This window comes from Leucopleurus acutus (genome assembly GCF_964270905.1).
Source record: "Leucopleurus acutus genome assembly, chromosome: 13".
Classification (NCBI taxonomy): Eukaryota; Metazoa; Chordata; class Mammalia; order Artiodactyla; family Delphinidae; genus Leucopleurus; species Leucopleurus acutus.
The window spans coordinates 62,614,457-62,638,103 of NC_139155.1; the positions used below are offsets into that span (position 1 = coordinate 62,614,457).

General features: G+C 41.1%; 1 protein-coding gene across 2 annotated transcripts in view; it reads left to right on the forward strand.

Moving 5' to 3' along the window:
* Positions 1-23,647, forward strand: part of CEP192 (centrosomal protein 192) — a 94,358-nt gene that overhangs the window by 18,036 nt on the left and 52,675 nt on the right. For both annotated transcript variants that reach the window (XM_082853458.1, XM_082853457.1), the window contains 10 exons: positions 644-693; positions 2,777-2,897; positions 4,382-4,530; positions 8,375-8,735; positions 9,165-9,308; positions 15,098-15,162; positions 15,729-15,938; positions 18,131-18,257; positions 18,865-18,983; positions 22,812-23,640. In XM_082853458.1, the coding sequence (XP_082709584.1) occupies positions 644-693; positions 2,777-2,897; positions 4,382-4,530; positions 8,375-8,735; positions 9,165-9,308; positions 15,098-15,162; positions 15,729-15,938; positions 18,131-18,257; positions 18,865-18,983; positions 22,812-23,640 (2,175 nt within the window). The remainder of the gene's footprint in view (positions 1-643; positions 694-2,776; positions 2,898-4,381; positions 4,531-8,374; positions 8,736-9,164; positions 9,309-15,097; positions 15,163-15,728; positions 15,939-18,130; positions 18,258-18,864; positions 18,984-22,811; positions 23,641-23,647) is intronic.

The window sequence follows — 23,647 nt, forward strand, 5'->3', positions numbered from 1 at the left end:
TCTCTTCTGTTTTTCTATTACCTTTTTTCCTGATATTAAAAAATTCCAGACATCATTTTATTCCTACATATTTTAGCTTGCAAATATGGGCATTTGCCCGTAAAAATACGGGCATTTTCCTACATAACCATAGTGATGTTAATACTGTTAACCAACAATTCTGTTATTATCATATAGTACTCTGGCCCATATTCAGTTTACTAATTATCTTGGTTGGTTTGCTTGGATTGGGGTCCAAGGAGGGTTCCATTGTATTTTGCTCCATCTGTCGTGGTGTCTCTTAGGTCTGTCATTCTGGAGCTGTCCTGCTGTTTGGCATTGTCTGTTTGATCACTCATGGTGTCATTTTTCTTCTCTCTTCCCCACATCCTCTGTAAAGCAGAAGTTAGCTTTAAAGCCTTGTCAGATTCCTATTCAGGTGTTTTTGGCATATGTATAATTTTTTAAGCTTCCCCACCCTAACAGGTTTTTAATTTAACTGACCAGTGATGGGCTCCTATACCATCATTTAAAAGTGCTCTATTCTATTAAAAGGGAAAAAATGTATAGTTCATTAATTTGCTATTTTTGAGTGTTATTGGGTATTTAGTTGATAAAATATTAATAATTTGGTCTTAGTTTTTGTTTTTGTTTACTTTAACAGACTCGCCTATTGATTTTTGTTCACGATCCTGGATGAATAAGGAGAACAAGGTAATCTTTTATATGTTATCAATTTCTAGTATTAGGAGAGTGAAAGTACCTACTTCACAAATATGAATGAAGTAGTATTAATATTACCTAGAAGTCTTCTATTTGTAAATAGGAGAAATCCACCTTACTGCTATGAGTAACCGGGAAGCTGACAGTAGGGCTGGTCTGGGGCTTCCTGTGTCTCCAGGGCTGTCTGCACCTCTGCTCTGCTTCACTCCACGCCGACTCCTCTGGAATGTTGGTTCCGTGGAGTGAGGGTTTCTCTTTGTTTCGTGTGTTGCATCCTGAGTGTCCAGCACATAGCTGGCACTTGATAATCTGTTGAATGATAGGGAGGCTGAATTCATTTGTAGGCAACCCAAGTGTTGTGATCAAAAAAACAAGAACATGAAAAAAAAAAAAGCACAATTCTAATGCGCTCACTTGGGTCCATCCTCCCCTCTGTAAATCACTGTGCCAACGGATGGGTTGGGATAAAACTCTGATTTATGAGGCTGGACCCTACGTCCACTTCTGTGTGTGTGTGCATGCGTGTGCATCAGTGCATATATGTGCATAGATAGAGGGATGTGACTGAAACCACCCACACCCCACCCCCCGGACCACATGAAGTGAAAAGAGAAGGGCTCCTCAGAGGACAGGCACTGAGCAGATAAGCAGTTTGTGTTCAACATAAACCGTCTCGTGAGAGTTGTTTATAAAGTATGAACCAAGTATTGATACTTTTAAACTTAAAAAAAGGAAATGCAATTTTTATTTTATTTTACTTTCGTAAGAATTTTTAACATTATTTTGTAAAATGATTAAAAGAGGTCTAAAGTAAGAGTTGTTTCCGTGTGCCAGGGGTTGGCACACTCTAGCTCATTGCCCACATCCAACCTGCTGCCTGTTTTTGTGAAGTTTTATCGGAAAGTAGCCGTGTCCATTTGTTTCTTTTTTGTTTATGGCTGCTTTTGTGCCACAACAGCTGAGTTGAGAAGTTGTGACAGAGACTGCATGGCTAGCAGACCCTGAAATGTTTACTGTCTGGCCCTTTGCAGAGAACGTTTATTGACTCCTGCTCTGTACACTTGCTTCCTCTATGTAACCACTAGTAACTTACATATGTGAGTGATGCTTTTTAGAGGAACTTCAGGTGTAGTCAACTTGAAATTCAGTCAGAAGGCTTGATTTCTTGAACACTGAGAAAAATGGTTTCTAAGAGAGAGATCATAACTTTTTCTGTGATACGTAATTTTATTTCCCTAGGATGGTTGAAGAATTAACTTCCTAAAAGTATTAGAAATCATTGATAACAAAGAGAAGGACCATAAAACTAGAAAGCAGGAAGACAAGTATAGACACATGAGATACTTGATACAAAAGGTGAAGAAGTAAGAGCAGGGGGAAAATAAATACACTAGATAACCTAGACCAGTGGGGCCACCACTGCATTGGCCTTGGGTTTAGCATGAGCTGTCCTGGCAGCCATGGCAGCGATTGTCCAAACTGAGTGCATAACTCAGCACTGTGCTCTACAAGTGTGTAAATGGGTTGAGAGCCCGTGTTTTTTCCCAAAATGTTAGTGCGCATTTTGCAGTCTAATTCTTGAGATGGTATTATTTGATATATATTTAATATGGTGAAATAAGATTGACACTTGAGGAACTTCACATTTTATTCTGGGCCTTGAAGTGTCCTAGCAAACTGCCATGTGCCTTGTGGCCCCTAGTTGGAGCAGGGACGTCCACTGCCCAGGGTGGGCTGCAGAGTCCAGCTTTGCTGTTACCTGCACCTCCTGTCCAGGCCTTGAGCTGCCCCAGTTCATTTGTGTGTTAGTACACGAACTATATTACCAGGTCCTTTGAGCGTGTGCACACAGTGTGAAACCTTGAACTTTAAGGATGTCTCATTGGGTGGGTCAAGGGAGGGGAGTGACATGGGGGCAGGAAGAAAGTTATTAATATGTGTAAAACAGCTAGCCCTTCATTGCCTGAACTGTGAACCACAGACCTTGAGCACATTGATGGGCCTTTCTGCAGCCTGTGCTGTGGTCTTCACAGTAGTGAGTGTGCTGCTCTCATTGCAGTTTTATTTCTTATAGGTTGTTGTTCCTGATGCTGGAAAACATTTTGAAGAGAGGAATCCAAACAATGACTTAAGCCATACTAGTTTCCTAGAAAATGAGAAACTGATGTCACTTGCCAGCTTGGAAGATTCTTCTGGTAGCATCACAAAGCTCAACTGGTGTTTTCCTTGTCCTGACCTTGCCACTCCACGTATCTCTGCTGCTTTGTTGCCGTAGTTATTATGCACCTTTTTGTTTCTCTGCCTTCTCCTTTACCTCTTACTTACGAGCACTCAAGTGGCCACTTGTGTTAAGTGATGGGATTTTAGACTTATTTCTCTATAGCAATCCTGATAGGATTATGCTTATCCCTCAGTTGAGTATCATTAAGGTATAAAGTATAAAGCACTGTGTTAAGAAATTAGGGGACAGTGAACTATTTAGCCCCTGCTCTCTGAAAGGACTGCATGTGGCAAGAGAGATGCATAGTTGACATCCGATTGTGAGAAGTGTATCTCAACGGTACAAGTTGTGTGGGAGTCATAGGAGGGTGACAAGTTAATTCTGACTGAGGAAGGTATCTGTGAGGCTTTATTGAAAGAGGACACAATTCTTCCTCCTTGAAAAGGAGGCCCGTGATAGGCCCTAATGTAGATACCAGAAGAGAAGTACATTCAAAAAGCAGGAACAGCTTCAGCAAAGACACTAAGGTGGGGCATATAGACCATGTTTGGAGAATAGCCAGTGCTTTTGTGTGGCAGGTTTATAGCACCTGTAGGACTATGAATTGGGGAATAAACCCAGAAAATAGGCAGAGACCAAATTATACATGGCTTTGAAGGCCAGGCTGGTGAGCCAAGTGGGATAGATAGAAGCTATAAAATCAGGGCAGGTTTTGCTGCTAGTTTTTAGGTATTTTTAGATTATGGAATTGTTGATGAGGAATTGTTGACCTGAATTTATGCAGATCGTTGTTTTAGTAGGCTGGATTCTCAGAGATGATTGGAAAATTATCCTCTTGAAAAGGCTTACAATACCGTTATAAGTGATTGAGTGTTCTAGTTTTGTCCTCCCTTGCCCGGCTGGGTGTTAGAACAATAAAAAGCACTGCCATTATTGTTTTATTTGTCTATTTGCAACTTTTTGGTTTTAGTGGAGGTGGAAAAAATTTTTATATCTGTGAATATTCAGCTTTGTTATATCTTTTTTTGTTTCTTCATTTTCAAGATCAGATACTGTTTGAGGTTTCATTTTACAATTAATTATTAATTCACCTGGAATTTGGTTTTACTTCTATGGCAGGCTTATCTTTTCTTTTTTGACAGTTACTCACTTGCCACAGTACTTTCTGAATAATCTGCCCTTTTCCATTGCCACACTTACTATAGTCTAACTTTTGATGTATGCCAGGACTTGCTTCTGTGCTGTCTTCTCAATGAAGGTTAAATATTAGTTTATATTAGAATGCTCATGATGACTTATAGACTGAAATTACAATGGTTTTTTTCATGTCAAATGTTAAGGCAAAATCATGTAGACTATTGACCCATGTGTTTTATCAACCTTTTTGATTATATATTATTTACAGTTCAGTCACTACTTTAAAGCCTGTCCTATTTTCTCCTCCATTTTACCAATTAGATGATGATATCGATGATGAAGAGTTTTATGATGATCATTTGGAGGCTTATTTTGAGCAACTGGCAATTCCCGGAATGATGTATGAAGGCCTAGAAGGACAGGAATCTTCAGAAAATTATTTTAAGTTACCTGCAAGTGATCCTAGTCAGGTATATTCCAAACTTTTTGGTTTTTCAGAAATTTGACATTAGAAAATCATTACTGGACTCAATGGATATTAATAAAACTTAAGCTTTTGGTTTTCTTTGGATTCTGTTTTCCCCAGATACAAACTGATGAGAAATACCTTTCCTGTCCTTTCCTGCCACTGCTTACCTTTCCCTCACCTATAGAAAAATTAAAAGAATGGTGCACTGAACATCTGTATACCCTTGTCCAGATTAGCCAGTTGTGAACATTTTTTTTGCCATCTTTGTGTTTTCTTTGTCCCTCCATAAGTACTTTTTTACTGAGTCATTTAAAAGTAAGTTGCAGGGCTTCCCTAGTGGCACAGTGGTTGGGAGTCCTCCTGCCAATGCAGGGGACATGGGTTCGAGCCCTGGTCCGGGAAGATCCCACATGCCGCGGAGCAACTGGGCCTGTGTGCCACAGCTGCTGAGCCTGCGCCCTAGAGCCCGTGTGCCACAACGGCTGAAGCCCGCGCGCCTGGAGCGCGTGCTCCACAACGGGAGAGGGCACCACAGTGAGAAGCCTGGGCGCTGCAGCGGGAAGTGGCCCCCGCTTGCCACGGCTGCGGAAAGCCCACGCACAGCAACAAGGACCCAACACAGCCAAAACTAAATAAATAAAATAAATTTATTTTTTAAAGTAAGTTGCAGATATTATGACATTTCACCCTAATACATCTGCATTTACTTCCTGTGAATAAGGACTTTTTCCTACATAATCACAATTCTCTTATCTAACTTTGATATTGTGATTTAAATTAATATACAGTTCATATTCAAATTTATCCACTTGTCTCCAAATGTCCTTTACTTTTGTTGTTTTTGATCCAGGCTTTAATCAGGGATTACACTTGTATTTGGTTGCCATGACTTGGAGTTCTTTCATGTCATTAAACTTTTTGTAAAATCTAGGCCTGTTGTTTTATAAAATGACCCATATGGTAGATATAGCTGACTGCTTTCCTCCTCCTGATTAGATTGAACATTTTCCCCTTGAACAGATTGACTCTAAACATAAGCATTGTTGTATACTCTGTGTCCCATTGGGAGGCCTGTCAGCCCACTTGTCTCCTGTTGGTGATGCTGTTGGACCATCTTGATGAATATGGTGTTGGCCAGATGCCTCCTTGACCCCCTTTGTTATCAGGAAGTAGTCTGTGGGATTTCAGTTACTTTCATTGCTTCCTCCTGAAACCCCACCTCCTAAGAGACCTTTGGATTGCTTTTATTTTTCCCCTTCTCCTCACATTTCCTAACTCTCAAGTTTTGCTGAGTTACACTGTCCAAGTGTAGACAGAGACCTATTTTTATTTTTTTTAATTTATTTATTTGGGTGTGCCGGGTCTTTGTTGTTGCTGCGTGTGGGATCTTCCTTGCAGCATGTGGGATCTCTAGTTGTGGCACTTGGGATCTTTAGTTGCAGCATGGGAACTCTTAGTTGCAGCATGTGGAATGTAGTTCTCTGACCAGGGATCGAACCTGGGCCCCCTGCATCGGGAGCGCGGAGTTCTAGCCACTGGACCACCAGGGAAGTCCCAACAGAGACCTATTTTGTGTTGAGGTTTCAAAACTATCAGAGCAGCTGTATTCCCCCGACTCGCCCCCCTCCGCTTTTTTTTGGACAAACCCTTGTGACTTTCAATAGCAGCGAGGGAGCTGCTCTGCTCCGTAGGAAACCCTTACCTGGAATTGGTCACCAACCAGTGGCTTCACTTCAGGTTTCCTCTGCCTCCACCTGGGAGGGTTGTCGCATGGCCATGGTCAGTCACAGTCCCACAGGTGGTAGCTTCGCCCTGTTGGCCTGCAGAGCACATGGATTGTCTGCATTCTTTATTCAGTGTTTTCAGGTGCTTTGCAGAGGAGAGAGCTGGTTTCCTATGTTCTGGTTCTTTTTAGTCTTTGTTAGTATCCTATGTGAAAAATCGTTGTCTCATTTAAATGTCAGTTCTTTGTCTCCTTTGTCTTTTTTTCTATTGGGATATTCATATTTTAACTCTTGTTTTTATAAGCTTTCTGTGTTAAGGAGATATTTTGATCTTTATGCACTTTATTTTTTTATTTTTATTTTTGGCTCGGACAGGAGACATATATCTCCTCACAGTTCTGGAGGCTGGGAGTCCGGATCTAGGTGTGGGCAGGGCTGGTTCCTCCTGAGGCTTCTCTCCTTGGCCTGGAGACGGCAGCTTCTCCCTGCGTCCTCACAGGGTCTCCCTTTCCTGGTCCTCATGTATTTCAGATTTTAGTGTTTTTGTTAGTTTCCTAGACCTGCCAGAACAAATTACCAGAATTTTGCTAGCTTAAAACAACAGAAATTTATTTTCTCACAATTCTTGAGGCCAGAGTCTGAAAACAAGGTGTTGAAAGGGCTAAGCTCCCACCAGAGGCTCCTTCCTGCCTCTTGCAGCCTCTGGGGCTCTGGTGTTCCTTAGTTCAGGGCAGCGTCACTCCAGTATCCACCTCCATTTTCATGTGGCCTGTCCCTCTCTCTCTGTGTCCCTCTGAGGTCTTCCTCATGGGGTTTAAGGCCTGCCCCAAATCCAAGATGATCTCAAGATCTTTAACTTAATTGCATCTGCAAAGACCCTGTTTCTGAATAAGGTCACAATTTGCAGGTATCACCTGGGGGTAAGACTTGGACACATCTTTTTTGGGAGATTCAATTTAACCCACAGAAATTTTATACTACGAAGATATTATTCACTGAAGAATATAAAACTATCCATCTGTATTTCCTCTTAGTACTTTTACATGTAAATCTTTAAGTCATCTGGAGTTTTATTTTGAGATAAGGTAGAGATTGTTTATTTTTTGTATAACGTTGTTGCAAAATCACCCGGTTAATAAATGGTGCTACTGGAATTTAAATGTATGATCTTATTTCAAAGTCTGTGTCTTGTCTTTTATATAGAACTACCTCCTTTTAGTATCCTAACTTTGAAAAACCTTGCCTATGAGGCTGTTTTTGTTGTTAATACATCTTATAGCAGAAAAGACTGCTGTTTTAAAGCTTCATTGGCACTTGAGATAGTGGTGGCTGAGTGTCTGAGAAGAGGGTTGTGGGCATGCAAGTCCCTTTCAGCAGTTGTTATTTTAGGAAAGAGTGAGCAGTGCCCTTTGGGAAGGTATGTTGGAGAGCGTGGTTTTGAGGCACTGGCTTAATCTGCCGTGTTTGAGGCAGTTGTTCTTGAACTCCTCAGGGTTGTTTGTAGTATTTGCTGTTTTACTCCTATTAAAAGTTATTAAGGGACTTACCTGGTGGTCCAGTGGTTACGACTTCATGGTCCCAATGCAGGGGGCCCGGGTGCGATCCCCGGTCAGGGAACTAAGATCCCACATACCACAGCTAAGCCCGCGTGCTGCAACTAGAGAAACCTATGCACCACAACGAAGAGCCTGCGCAGCCAAAAATGAATGAATGAATAAAAATAAAAATAACTTAAAGTTATTAATATTTGTGTTTTCAGAGTCTGTTAATAATATTAATTTTATGAGTCTGGTCACACTGATGGGCTTCCCATCCTTTTAGAGACTTTCAGTGATAATTACAAAAGTTAAACTGACATTTCTAACATCCTGTGCCATAGTGAGCATATTGGCCTCACTTTTGGTATCTGAATCTGTTGGTGTGTGTTTGCCATGACCACATTTTGAATTTTGGTTTTGGTAAGTTCCTTACGATTGGTCCACATATAGTCTGGAAGAATATTGTGTAGTCTGTTCCTTTCTAGAATAAATATATTATGTCAACTGTATAACTTTTTTGGTTGTTTTGGAACGAGTTATGAAAAACAAAACTTATTTCTGGTCTTTTATTTAATTTTTAAAGGAAAGCGGAAGAGAAGAAGTTCTGGCGAAGACTCTCAGGGCTGCTAATGCGAAACTTAACCCGGTTTACTTTCACGACACAAATGCCAGTAAAGGTGATTTTGGATTGATAGACCATTTAAAGCTGGATGCAGGATCTCCTCATCAAAATAAGCATTTGGCGTCAGACTCAGAAACAGTTTTGCCTGTGGATAGATTTTTAGACATTGAGATGCCTCAAGTGTCCATTCAAAAAAATGTGGATGTAGCATCTTTGAAGTCTGTTAGTGACAATGCATTTAATTCCGCTGACGGTCTGTGGTCACCCACTAGTGAAAGGCAAACGTGTGAATGTTATGAATCCGTTGGAAAGAGCAAGGACCGTAAGTGGGCCTTTTTTTTTTTTCCAAAATAAAAGTAAGAAATATGTAAAAATGCTTATACACATTTTGAATAGGATATATTTCCAAGTGAAACTTCCCTAATCTTTCATATTAAAATATTTAAGTGTTCTGTGGATTAAAAAATGGTGTCTTTATTCACAGATCTGGTGGAAATGTGCCTTTCTAACTATTAGTCATCTTTTCCTTCCTCCCTCTCCTCCATGATGGACTTTTACTGTGATTAAGGCTGGATTTTTCACCATCAGAGAGATACTTTTCTTTTGGGGAAATGGATTTTCCTTTAATTAGTTTTGGACAGATTTCAGTACTGTTGATAACTAAGATAAGTCAACTAAATAAAATTAAGAATATTGTATCATTTTATTTGTTGCATGTGTCATTGGATGTCTCTGGAATTTTATTTTCTAGAAACGGATCTATCACAGAGTGTGGTCTATCAGAATGAGGAGGGCAGATGGGTCACTGATCTTGCCTATTACACAGCTTTTGATAAAGAACAAGATGTAAATGTGTCTCTAAGTGATGAGATGAATGAAGACTTCAGATCTGGCTGTAAGTGTATTGATAGCCTCTGCTCTGAACCATTTTCATTTTCTGACGGTGTTCTGAGATTACCATGTACATCTTGGTCGGCCACATCAAATCCCTTCTGGATATGTACTTAGCACTTCACTTGTTTCTCTAGGAACAGAGGCTTGAGTCAGTCATTGCTAATCACTGGACTGAGCCGAGCCTTTCCCTAAGTAAGGACAGTGAGTCACTTTAGAACATGTGTGTTGCAGTTAGTAGCACCTTAGGCTTTACTTTCTCACTTTATAAATTGTCTTGAACAAAACTATTCTGATAAATGAGCAGTTACAAAAGCCAATCCATTTTAGAGTAAAAGCTCAGTAATGAAGAAATGGGAGAAAAGTGTCGAGAAAGATAAATGAAATCTCAGAGGATGAGAGCATTAGGAACCGCAGTTAGATTTGTTAGTTAGCAGAATCTCTGACCGTGAAAGGAAAACGCTGCAGAATGCACAGCATTGTGAGCCTTGGCCTGTGGACATTTGCTGTGCCACTGAGGCCTCTAGGGCCTGAGCGCCTCTAAACCTGGAATGAGGAAAGACAACGAGGAGCCTGTCAAGCCCAGTCGTACTTTTTTTTTTTTTTTTTTGCGGTACGTGGGCCTCTCACTGTTGTGGCCTCTCCCGTTGCGGAGCACAGGCTCCGGACGCGCAGGCTCAGCGGCCATGGCTCACGGGCCCAGCCGCTCCGTGGCATGTGGGATCTTCCCAGACCGGAGCACGAACCCGTGTCCCTTGCATCGGCAGGCGGACTCTCAACCACTGCACCACCAGGGAAGCCCCCCTCAGTCTTATTTTTAATAGGCTCAGAAGGTGCCAGAGGAAGAAGTTACTCTAACAGCTGCTTGTACTAAGCTGTTCCTAATGTCCATTGATGTGGAAGTACAGAGATCAGTTGATAAGGCATGTTTCCAGCCCTTAGGAAACTGTCCATCAGCTAAGAGGGATAAGATGAGAATACAGAACAACAGCATCGTTTGGAGTTGAGAGGAGGAATAACTTTTGCATGAGTGGGTAGCAGAGGATTTTATATAGGAAGTGGATTTTGAGGTAGAGTTTCAACAGGTAAATATTTTGGGCATGAGAAGTTCCAAGTGGATAGAAAACCCAAAGAAAGAGGATGAGATGAGGAAGCATGGGCGTGTCTTGAGAATGGTAAATAACCCAGCGTGGCTGACATTTACGGCAAGACATGGGAAGGGGAGAGTAACACGACATGGTGAGATGAAGCCAGAGTGGTAAGACTGGGCCAGGGATTGGGTGGGGCTGGACTCCGTGCTGAGCCGTGCCTGGTGGGCACTTGGGAGCCTCTGAAGATGCTTGTCCAGCTTGCTTTGTGAGTCTCCCTCTGGCCTCGATGGTCAGTTAAATGGTAGGTTCCTTAGGGTGTTGTAGAAATCGAGGTGTCACAGTGAGAATGAGAAGAAAATAGCTCATGAGGGACGTGGAGATAAAATTGCTAGGATTTGGTGACTGGATTTCCGCGGATAGTAGAGAGGTAAGTAAAGATGGGGGTTTGGGGTCTAAGTTATTTTGAGAAAATGGCAGTACCATTAACTGAGATGGGAAAAATCAGAAGACATGGTAGAATTTTGGATGATTGTGGTTTGAGGTGGGGATATTCAGTAGTTGGAAATATGAGTCAGAAATTGGAGGTTAAGTTATAGTTGTCAGTGATATCTTGATTTACAAAGGACAGTAGGCACAGGCTGGACACTGGTTAGGGACCCTGTCACTTGAAAAGTCATCAGTTGTGGAATTTTCATGTGTTGCTGGTGAGAGTGTGAATTGATAAAACCATTTGGAACTTGTTTGGCAGTATCTTATGAAGGTGAACTTTACGAACTTCATAGTTTATGACCCAATAATTCTACACCCAAGTATATACCCAGTGTTCAGGGTGTATATATTCACCAAAAGACATACACTAAAATGTTTGTAGCAGCACTATGTGTATTAGTCTCAAACTAGAAGCTCCCAAATTCCCATTGACCTTGGAATGGATTGTGTTTATACCTACTTTGGAATGCTGTGTAGCAATGGGAATGAAGGATGTGTAGCTACTTGCGGCAGCGTGATGAATTTCACAAACATGTTGAATGAGATAAGGCTGACTAGCAATACATGCCGTGTATGTAGCCAGCTCTGTGGAGTAAGAAGCAAGGATAGTGGCTACCCTCGGGTTGGCATGCCATGACAGGAGGCAAGCTCAGGGGGCGTTTTGGGTGCTGGCATGTTTTCTTTCTTGATCTGGGGTGTTGATCTGGCAACACAGATGTGTTCAGATTGTGAGAATTCATTGAGTTGCACACTTATGTACACTTTTTAATGTATATTATACTTTGGTAAAAAGTTTTTAAAAGTTAGTGATGAAGCTGAGAAAAAAATTTGCAATTCATATTACAGAGTGAGGGCCCATTTCCCAAATATGTAAATTGTGCTAATAAACAATAAGAAAAAGACCAACTACTCAGTGTAGAACTGGGCAAAGGGTGTAAACAGCTTATAGAAAAGGAAATTAAAAGTCAGTTCCCCTGGGAACTATTCTTCAGCTACACCTGCACAGATATATAGGATGTGTGTGCACATTGTTCATCATCACAGAAGGTTGGAAGCAACGTGAATGTACAAAACAGGGACTAATTAGATAAGGTACATCCATACGAGGGGGTACCCTGTGGCCGAATAAAAGGAAATGGAGCTCTTTAGGTACTGGTAAGGGAAAGATCACCAAAATAAATTATTTAAAATCTTATTCCAACATTTGCATAAAGAGGTGGAAGAAGGAAACACATACATATTTGTACATACATACAGTGGAAAGATTAAAAAAAAAGAAACTAATTACAGGGCTCCCTAGCTACTTGTAGAACTCAAAGGTCAGTAGGTTCTCAACTAGTGAGGGGTTTCACGGGGTGCTGCATATGTTGGTTGCTTCTGGAGGTGTGGGAAGTGGGGCCAGTGATGAGGGAGACTTGCAGTAAGTATTGTATTCTGTTACGTCTTTTGGTTAATTTCTAAGAACTCTTTTTTTTTTGCGGTACGTGGGCCTCTCTTGTGGCCTCTCCCATTGCGGAGCACAGGCTCTGGACGCGCAGGCTCAGTGGCCATGGCTCACAGGCCCAGCCACTCCGCGGCATGTGGGATCTTCCCGGACCGGGTCATGAACCCGCGTCCCCTGCATCGGTAGGCAGACTCTCAACCGCTTTGCCACCAGGGAAGCCCTAAGAACTCTTTATTGAAGCAGAATGTACCTATGCCTTCTGCATTTAGAACTATGTGGGCATGTTACTATTAAAGGAGAAATATGATAAAATAGATAGTGGAGGAATTTCATGAAACCATCTGTGTGGTTAGGGAATGAACAGAAGCTGAGTAGGAAAGGATGACTAGCACTGGTGGTGAGGAAATGGAGAAAATGATTATTGAAAACTATGGAAAAGTTTGATGGGAGGAAAGAAAGGATGAAGTAGTCAAGGGGAATTGGGCTGGGGGAGCGTGAATGGAATGGGAGACTTTATACGACGGGAAAAGAAATGTTGAAAATGTAAGAGGAGATACTCAGAAGAGGAAGCTTGGACCAAGGGCATAATTTTATAATAACAAGGCAGTTTTATTTATTTATAAATGAATAATTTAATTTTTTTGGCTGTGCCGTGCAGCTTGTGGGTTTTAGTTCCCTGACCAGGGATCGAACCCATGCCGTCTGCAGTGGAAGCATGGAGTCCTAACCACTGGACCTCCAGGGAAGTCCTCAAAGTAGTTTTAAATGAAACTTAAAACTTCCCCATTCCCACTTCCCCATTTCTGCCTCCCCCTCTCTGACAGCTCAGCCATGTGAGCTGCCACTTCTGCTTGTGGCCTAGGATTTAAACATCGGGCAGGGGATGGGGAACGGTATTGCTGCTTCAGAATTTAACAACAAAAGCGTTCAGGTGGCACTGGAGAGGACTGTGGTTGCAGATTTGGCAAAAAATTGGGCAGAGATTCTTGTAAGAAATGAAGTTCTGCTTTTTCATAATCTGTGAGTGATTTCTGATGAGCATACGTGGTAACAATGTCACTGTAGACTTTTCTTTAATTGAAGAGTCTTAAAGTCCAGAGAAAAAGTACTCAGGAGTATAATAAAATAGCATTTGGAGCTGTTTACTTAATGATTTTAAAAATACAATATTTTAACTCATTGAAGTAAATTAAGTTTTTCTGGGTTACCTTCTTACGATCTGATTTCCTATTTACCCTCTCCTGGCTTTTAGATTTGGTTGGTTGATACTTTTCACACTTTAGAGCAGTGGTTTTTAACACTTTGAGTCATGGACCCCACAGAGAATCTTCATAGAAAAATATTTCCTGTGGAAGATAACTGTTCTGCATGTGACTTCTGGAGCTTCCTGGCTCTCCCGATGCTCGTTCATAGACTTGTAGGCTCAGAACGTGTTTATGTGGGAGGTGGTGGGATCGCAAAGTAAGGAACCAGCACTGCCCTGACAAGTCAGAATCCTGAGCTACTTCTGGTGGGTGCTCTCCTCTCCCTGCTGGAAACAGCCTCCTGTGTCTGTTCTCATTTTGTCTCTCAAGGTGTTAGTGTTGGGCCCTCAGGGCTTCCAGAAGGGTAGTTTGGATTGGGTTAGCCCCTAATGGACTGATGAGAGTAGGGACATCTCTCTTGTTTGGGCCACGAGTGGACTGTCCCTTCTGGGTTGCTGTTCACTCCTCCCCTTCCAGCCACTGTCAGGAAGCACCAGGCAGAGGCAGAATGGGCAGCAGATGGGAAGTCCAGAGTCTAACCTGCAGACTTTTCTGATTCAGCCAACATGTTTAAAATCCTTTTAAATTCTAATGCCTTGAGCAGGATCATTTGCTGTTCAGCCTGCCTCTGTCCTCTCTCCCCATTGTGTTACACCTGGCCCTCTGCTCACTTACCACAGCCTTGTGGCCTTGGCCTAGAGATGGAGGGCTGCGTGCCCATTGGTTTCCCTAAGGTGAACTGAGTTGCTCATTCGGAACTTTGAGGGCAGACACTGGGTGAACACTTGTTCCTGTTTGCCTAGGCTATGGGGTTTGCTGGGATGTGGGATATTTCCTTTCAAAAACTAGGACAGGGGCTTCCTTGGTGGCGCAGTGGTTGAGAGTCCGCCTGCCGATGCAGGGGACACAGGTTCGTGCCCCGGTCTGGGAAGATCCCACATGCCGCGGAGCGGCTGGGCCCGTGAGCCATGGCCGCTGAGCCTGCGCGTCCGGAGCCTGTGCTCCGCAACGGGAGAAGTCACAACAGTGGGAGGCCTGCATACCGCAAAAAACAAAAACAAAAACTAGGACAGTCCTGGGTGTTGGGACAAACAGGTAGTTGGCACCCCAGCAGACATCTTCATGACAAATTTACAGAGTGGCTTGTCCATCTGATATTCCAGATGAAATTCCATGGGTATTCATGGGCAGGTACCTTAACTCATGTGTGCCAAACTGCAAGGCTGAAGTTAATGTGAATCTTTTATAAAAAGCTTACATTATAAAGCCCCATTAGTAAGTTAGCACAAGTTAGTACCTGATGAAATCAATCACAGTAGTGTGTTTATTACCAAAAGTTTCAGAACCACATGCTCTTATTGTGTTTAATACAGATGCATCAGTTCTGTGATGGAAGCTTTCACATACTTCTTTCAGTTTTATTTCTTTAATATTTCATTTTCCTAACTAGCTATGTTATATTTATATGCTAGTATTTAATTAGGCATCAGTGCAATATAATTATAAAACTTATTCTTTTTTTAAGCTGATGCATTGGATTTGATTGCACAAGATGAAGAAGAATTTAATAAAGAGCATCAGTTTATGCAGGTTTGTATTTTATTGACATTAACCAAAGTTTAGAGTTTTTCTTGTATTTAAATGTAGGCAAAATGTTCATTTCTTTCTGAAAAGATACATAGTGAGTATAGAATTATATCTTGATTTTTCTCATGTTTAGACAATTTCTGCCTTTTCCTTCAGACTCTAAATTATTAATTGAGAAAAAGCTGGCATACTGAAATAGTGTTTATTAGTTCACTTAAAATTGCCTTAATAGGCTTCAAAGATATTGTTTTTTACCATGTTTTAAAATGAGGGAATTTAGTGCTATTCGTTTTTATTTGAAGATGTACTCCTTTCTGAAGATTTGTATTAATGACAATCAGTCTTTGACTTAAGCAATATGTTAAAACAATGCATATCATAACTCAGGTATTAAAAAATTTCTCTTTTTCTGGACTTTATTACCTTTATTAGCTGCTTAAGCTTGAATTTGTCCACATTTTAAAAACTTTTAAATATTTAAATTTCCTTAGTGAAATTTGTATTTTTATATATTAGAAAAACAGAAGGCTTGCTGGAGAAATGAAATGAAATGATGACTTTCTTCCTAGGAAGAAAATATAGATGCCCAGAACACTTCAGTTGCCCTAGGGGATACATCGTGGGGAACTTCAGTCAATTATGGTCTGTTGAGGAGATCACTTAGCACATCAGATTTGGACAAAGACGATGCCACTTATTTACGTCTGTCTTTAGGAGAGTTCTTTGCTCAAAGGTCTGAAGCTCTCGGTTGCCTTGGTGGTGGTTACAATGTGAAAAGAGTAAGTACCATGTGTTCTAGAAGTGGTTAAATTCACTTGCCCTTATGTTTTGAAGGTTATGATGGTGTAGCTAGATCAGAGTATCTTTAAAGCAGAGACAGGATAGGGACTGCATGGTGGAATAGTGGTAAAGAGCTTCAGTTTTTTAGTGGCTGTACCCTGACTGCAGTCCTAGCTCTGTCTTTTAACTAGTTCTGTGGCATGGAACAATGTATTTAACTCCTCTGTGCCTTGATTTTCCAATTTCTAGAATGGAATACTGTCTTATAGAGTTTTGGGGGGGATACTGTGATAGTGCACGTACAGTGTTTAGCACGGCCTCAAGTGCATTAAGTACTCCATCCCTGTTAGTTGCTGTTTCATTGGTTGCTGATGTTCTATCATTGGTTGTGGGAAGAATTCAAAGATTCATTTTTTAAACCTCTGGTCTAAAAACATGTTTTGAAATATAGGAGTGTTTTGGTTTTTTAAAATGTACATGTAAAAAGTTTTAAATGCAAGTGATAGTGGTAGATTGTATGAAGGAGTGAGGAGAAGCTGTGTCGCCTGTGGGGGTCAGAGTGGTGTCTGAATAGGGGCACTGGGGTGGTGCCCGAATGGTGGGGAGGAGGCAGCGTGTTCCCAGAAAAGTCTTGGAGGTGGGAGCTGGAGGGTATATCGGAGAAGCAGAGAGTAGGCCCACAGCTCGTGTGAGTGGGCTTCGGGTCGGTGGTCTGATGGCAGAAGTAGACAAGGGCCAGGTCATGAGGGGCCCTTGCAGGGCTCGGGTTCATCTCAAGGAAACTGGGGAGATGTGCTTGGAGGCAGGGTGCCCGGCCCATCTCCAGGTGTGACAGGAGCCGGGTGGAGGAGGTTCCTGAGCCTCAGAGGAGGAGAAGCAGGCAGAGGCTTAGCACGTGGAGGAGATGCCATGAAGGCCGAGGCCTAGGATGGCAGTACGGAAACAAAAGTTCTAGGGTTCAGGATTTCCTCTGGAGGTAGAGTCGAAGGACCTGTTGGTGAATTTCATGGAGGGACATAGTGCTGTCGGAGGGAGTGTGTATTAAAGTAGGATTTCACTAAGAGTATAATTTTAAACAGCTAGGGTGTTAGAAGTTGACTTACAGGAAAATTTGAAACTGAACTGTGGGTCCTGTCTATGCAGTGAATTAAAGAATGAGAGTAAATACTTAGGCAGATTTTTCTGCCTGGATGGATTGGTTTTGACATTATAAGAGAAGTTGAAGCATAACTGAATTCCTTTCTGAACAGCTGGACAAAACACCACACAGTGGAAAGATGGATCTGTCATTTTGTATTAGTTATGAAATGTTACTTGGTTCAAGTTGCTGAATCAAGGGAGGAAATCCTCGAGTGAAGATTGATCAAAAATTGAGTGCATTAGTGAATTTGCTTTTCAGGTCTATCATGAGAGCTCTGGAAGGAAGCCAGGTGGGAATTCCCTGCCCTTGAGCAAGGTCTGTGAATGTGACCTTCTGAACGCTCATCTAGGGCAGTAGGAATGTATGTCATCTTAATACAGATTTTCAAGGGCATATTTATTGTGTAAAATAAAATACCCTTGTAAGTACCGTAAGTTCCAGGAAGGCAGGAAGTTTTATATCTTTTTTCTCACTGACATGTCACTGATGATTATTACCAGTGCCTGACACATACCAGGTGCTCAGTAACAATTACTGGAGGAACAAAGTATCATTTCTGGGTTGTTTTAATTTGGATTTCTTAGTAAGGGCAAATTATTTGATAATATTCATTCTGATGATTAAAGATAGCTAGCAGTAAGGAAATAAAAGGTCCTGTCTGGACTTGTAAAGTTCATTTCTAGTAATTTATGTTATTTTGTTTTTGTTTGTTTGTTTGTTTTTGGCTGCGTCGGGTCTTGATTGCAGCGCGCGGGCTTCTCTCTAGTTGCGGCATGTGGGCTCAGTAGTTGTGGTGTGGGGTCTTAGTTGCCCCGTGGCATGTGAGATCTTAGTTCCCTGACCAGGGATCGAACCCGTGTCCCCCGCATTGGAAGGTGGATTCTTAACCACTGGACCACCAGAGAAGTCCCAACTTACGTTTAAATGGAAAAATCAGAATCATTTTGTTGAAATCAATTTTAGCTAGGTTACCACTATTAGGATAAAATAGTCTAGAATTTCTCAAAGCAGTTGAAAACTAAGGAAATAATTGTCATGTTTATTTTGTAGCCATCATTTGGTTATTTTATTAGATCACCAGAGAAGAGAGAACCTATTGCTCTAATAAGAAAATCAGATGTATCAAGAAGTAATTTGGAGAAAGAAATGGCTCATCTTAACCATGGTCTATTTTCAGGTAATGGATTAAATGAAGTTTTTTTTTAACCTGTAAGTTAGTGGTTGTGTGATCATGTTCTTTATGTGGAAGAAAGTAATGTATATACCACTTTGAATTTTTTGAGTATTAGTTACAGATTTGATTTTTATATAACTTCACATTGCCTTTTCAATCTAAAGTAGAAACAAGTCAGCCAAAATTCACCTAAATCCTTTTGTAAAAACAAAAGTAAATGAAATACAATCTGTTCAAGTGGTTGGGTTAACTTTGGCCTATTAAACTGCTGAGTTAATGAATTTTAGCTATTATATTTATTATTTAGGTGAACTTTTAAAGAGAAGTTTTCAGATTTGGACTGTGATAGTATAAATGTGATAAATATCTGTGATGAATATTTAAAATCAGACTTTCTTGGTTAACATAACAATTATCAAGCAGCTACTTTTTGCTAGTATAATGCCTCGTGCATTGTATCATGAAATTGTATAAAATGTGCTTTAGTCCTTAAAGAGCCTATATTCCAGTGGGGGGTGGGGGGGTTGGGATATTTAGTGGTCCTTATCCCACGGATTGTTTCTGTGAGATAGTATATAGATGTAAGTTGAATATTACATATTTTCTACAGGAGATTTAAAGGCACAGCTAAGTGAAGGATCAGTTACACTTCAGGCTGAAGAACTGGAGAGTATTTCACAAGTGGATGAAAATGATGTGACATTAACTGCCAATAAAGGGAAAACAGAGGTATTTTAAGCCTTTCATGAAGGAAAGCTAAAACCTCGCTGTCATAATTCTCATACAAGATCAAGATAAAGTCACATGTAAAAAATGCATAACATTTTTCTTACTCAATTTTATTACAAGTATCCTTTAAATATTATCAGTGTACAATAAATGTACGAAGAGTTTATAAAACAAACTTACAGTCAGTGAGTTATCACAGCTTATACACCCATGTACACCCCAGGTCAGGAAAGAGAGCGTTGCCCACAGCCCAGGAGCCATTTTTTTGTTCCTCCTGAACACTACTTCCTCCTGTCTGACCTATGACACTGTATCAGTTTCACCCGTTTGTGAACTTTATATACAAGAAATCATGTAGTAGCATATATATATATTTTTTAAATATAAATTTATTTATTTGTTTATTTTTGGCTGCGTTGGGTCTTTGTTGCTGCGTGCGGGCTTTTCTGTAGTTGCAGCGAGTGGGGGCCACTCTTCGTTGTGGTGAGCGGGGGCTACTCTTTGTTGCAGTGCGTGGGCTCCTCATTGCATTGTGGTGGCTTCTCTTGTTGTGGAGCACAGGTTCTAGGCACGTGGGCTTCAGTAGTTGTGGCTTGTGGGCTCTAGAGCGCAGGCTCAGTAGTTGTGGCGCACAGGCTTAGTTGCTCCGTGGCATGTGGGATCTTCCCAGACCAGGGATCGAACCTGTGTCCCCTGCATTGGCAGGCAGATTCTTAATCACTGTGCCACCAGGGAAGTCCCAGTAGCATATATTTGTCTTCGTTTTTTTCCACTTAGGTTTGCAAGATGCAACTGTGATAAGTATAATAGTTAATTTTCATTGCTGTATTGTATTCTATTACGAATATTCTGTCATTGATATATTCACCCTACTGTTGATGGATATTTGGGATCTGTCTTATGTCAATATGACACTGTTAAAATAGTGTAGTTTTATAGTAGGTCTTGATATCTAGCAGAATAAGTCTTCCCCTCTTATTTTTCTTTAAAAGTATCTTGGCTGTTCTTGTTCTTTACATTCCCATATATATTTTGAAGTCAGATTGTCACCTTTCACAACCAACTAGCAACCCTGCTGAGCTTTAAGTTGGGATTGTGTTTAATCTGTAGAACGGTGAAACTGACATCTTTATAATATTGAATCTTCTAATCCAAGAAGATTACAGGTCCCTCCATTTAAGTTCTAATTCCTCTCTGTATTTTTTTTTTTTTTTTTGAGGTACGCGGGCCTCTCACTGTTGTGGCCTCTCCCGTTGCGGAGCACAGGCTCCGGACACGCAGGCTCAGCAGCCATGGCTCACTGGCCTAGCCGCTCCGCGGCATGTGAGATCTTCCTGGACCGGGGCACGAACCCGTGTCCCCTGCATTGGCAGGCGGACTCTCAGCCACTGCGCCACCAGGGAAGCCCTCCTCTCAGTATTTTATGGGGCTTTTTTGTGCAGAGATTTTAACACATCATTTGTTAGATTTCTTTCTGAATTGTTTGAAGTGGTGTTTTAATATTATCTTTCTGAACTTAATTTTCCCTTTGTTGTGGCTAAACAGAAATACATGTTTTTTAATATACTTACCTTATTCAGCAAGCGTGCTAAATTCATTCTTATTTATGGATTCTTTGGATTTTTCTGTATATGCACTTACATTATCTGAGAATACCAACAGTTTTGTTCCTTTCTAATTTTTATACCTTCATTTCTTTGTCTGGCCTTACTTGACTGCATCTTAGAACAGTGAATAGAAGTGGTGATGTTGGGTTTCCCTGACTCAGAGGGAAAATTTTCAATAGTATTTTGTCTTTAAATTTGATGGATGCTCTAGGTTTTTATTTATCATCAGGTTTTTTAAATTCCCTTCTAATATTTGTTTGCTAGTTTTATTTTAATTGATAAGGAGGTTGAATTTTGTCCAGTGCTGTTTTGCATCTATCTAGGTGAACATGAGTTTTCTTTTGGTGATGTGGTGAGTTACATGACATGGTTTTGAATATTAAAGCTGCTCTTCTCTACTTGGGTCATGATACATTATCATTTTTATAGATGGTTGGATTCAGTTTGATAATAATTTATTTAGAATTTTGCATATGTGTTCACAAGTGGGTTGATGCTCTTTCTTACCATGTCCTTGTTTGGTTTTGGTACCAAGGTTTTGCTGGTCTCATTTTTCTTATTTTCTGGAAGGTTTTTGTAAGACATACTAATTTTTTTTAAATTAATTAATTATTTTTGGCTGTGTTGGTTCTTCGTTGCTGCACGCTGGCTTTCTCTGGTTGCGTTGAGCAGGGACTACTCTTCGTTGTGTGCGGGCTTCTCCTTGTGGTGGCTTCTCTTGTTGCAGAGCATGGGCTCTAAGCACGCGGGCTTCAGTAGTTGTGACACGTGGGCTCAGTAGTTGTGGCTCGGGGGCTCTAGAGCATGGGCTCTAGAGTGCAGGCTCAGTACTTGTGGCGCATGGGCTTAGTTGCTCCGCAGCATGTGGGATCTTCCCAGACCAGGGCTCTAACCCATGTCCCCTGCATTGGCAGATGGATTCTTAACCACTGTGCCACCAGGGAACCCCCTGTCCATTGGATTCTTAATTTTTCATTGTATTTTTTAATTATAGAATTTACATTTAGTTCTTTCTTGATAATTTCTAGTCTTCCGTTGAGTTCTTAATGTTGTTTTTAATTCCTTAAGTATGTTTTAGATTTAGATGTGTTTTAGACTCTGATAATCCACTGTCTGCAAGCCCCACAGTTGTGTTTTTCTGTGATGTGGGCCACATTACCTTGGAACATTGTGTGTCATTCATTGATAGAGGAGTGGACTTTTACAGGAAAAGTTGCTGAAATATTTGAGGCCATGGGAGATCTTCCAGGCAGGATTTTTGGCTGCTACTGAGCGAGGAACAGTAGCAGTCTCAGGTTGCTTTAATTCAGTTATTGGGATTGAGCTGATTGGAGCTTGGCCTCCAGTCCCCCTGAGGGCCACCTTTACTCCTAGGGAGTAGCCCTCTGTGGTCTCGTCCTAAAGCATGGATGTTTACCATGGTCACCGCCTTCCCCTCATCACTGGCAAACTCTGAACCTGATTTTTGTACCCTTACTCCCATAGAGCAGCTTTTCTTAGCTTCTTTTTAAAAAATTATCGTTTCAAAAAAGATTTTCTTAGCTTCTTAAGCTTCCTGATGTCTTAGCAGTAGCCTCTTCCTAAAGCAGCTACCCAGGGGTGGAGCATCCCTGGGACTGGGCTCACCTCTATGGGATGCTCTCTTCTCTTGGATTTTGGCCCCATAGTTTTTTATTCCTTTTTTGGCTCTCCAGCGCCTTCTAAGAGATGTTTTCGGATATGCTGTCTAATTGTTGTCAGCAAGAGTTGGTTTGCATCACTTAGTCTGCTATTACTAGAGGCAGAAGTCTTAATTTGCATTTTTTAATATTGCTTTGCTGTTGGTTCCATTTCATTATTTTACCCCTGGTTTCTATTTATGTCTTGCTTATAAATCTAACAATTGAATGAAATTACCAATAATCATAATTGCAGTCACTGTGGCTCAATGGCTTCTCAATTTCAGTATTTCAATTTTTTGGTTTTAAATTATTTTCTGATTCAGTTTTAGCATTTCTTTAACTCCTGAAGGGTTTTTTTTTTGAACAACTGATGAACCGACTTTGTAAGTGACCGAGTACTCTACAAATCAAGTTGATAGCAGCTGTCTTTTTTCATTAGGAGGTTTAACTGGTATACCATTAATTTCTTGCTGCCGTCAGATCTTATGTAGCACTTACAAATAAAGCTTAAACTAATATGTGCTTGTCCATGGAACTGATGTGAACTTTCTCATTTCTAGGACACTTTCCTCATCAACAGCAAACCCCAGAGACGCACAGGCGAACTGCCTAGCGGTGGTGATTCTGTGCTGAGGATAAGCACCATTGCTTCTGCCATCGCAGATGCATCAGTGAACGCTGACCCCTCCCAGCTCGCCGCCATGATCAAGGCACTTTCAAATAAAACCCAAGAGAAGACTTCTCAGGACGATGGTAAACAAAAGCACTGTTCGGCTGTGTCTCATTTCTTACCTAATGAGCTGGAAAAAAGTAATGGATCCAACGCATTTGATATGGAGAAATACCTTAAAAAAACAGAAATTAGTAGATATGAAAGTGGAATGGACAACTTTTCAAGAGCTGGTGTGTCTGATGCTTGGGATTTATCTTTGTCCAAAGAACGGACTACACATGACATCCATGCAGTGGACCTGGGTGCTACTAGCATAAGTATAAGGGAACCAGAAGAAGACACAGCAGCTGGTTTTTATGGTGAAAGTGGAAAGAGCGTGGACCAGGCATCACTGAGAACGATAAACTCTTCAAATTCAGTTCTTACAAATATGGGAGAGAGAGAGGGTGCAGGGGTTGATGTGAAGACACATTCCATTGACCATAAATCACCAGATTCTGGTGATGGTGAAAAAGCTGCCTCCGTATCCATTCCAGCCCTTGATAGCTCATTAGTCAGGAACCCCAGGGTAGTATCCCTCTGGCTGTCAGAAGAGCATGAAGACACACAGAATAGTAGAAAATATCAGAGGCAAAATGAGTATGTTAGTGAGACAAGTAACAGTGAAAAGCATGTGACTTTTGAAAACCATTCCATAATCTCACCTAAAAGTGTTGGTAAGTG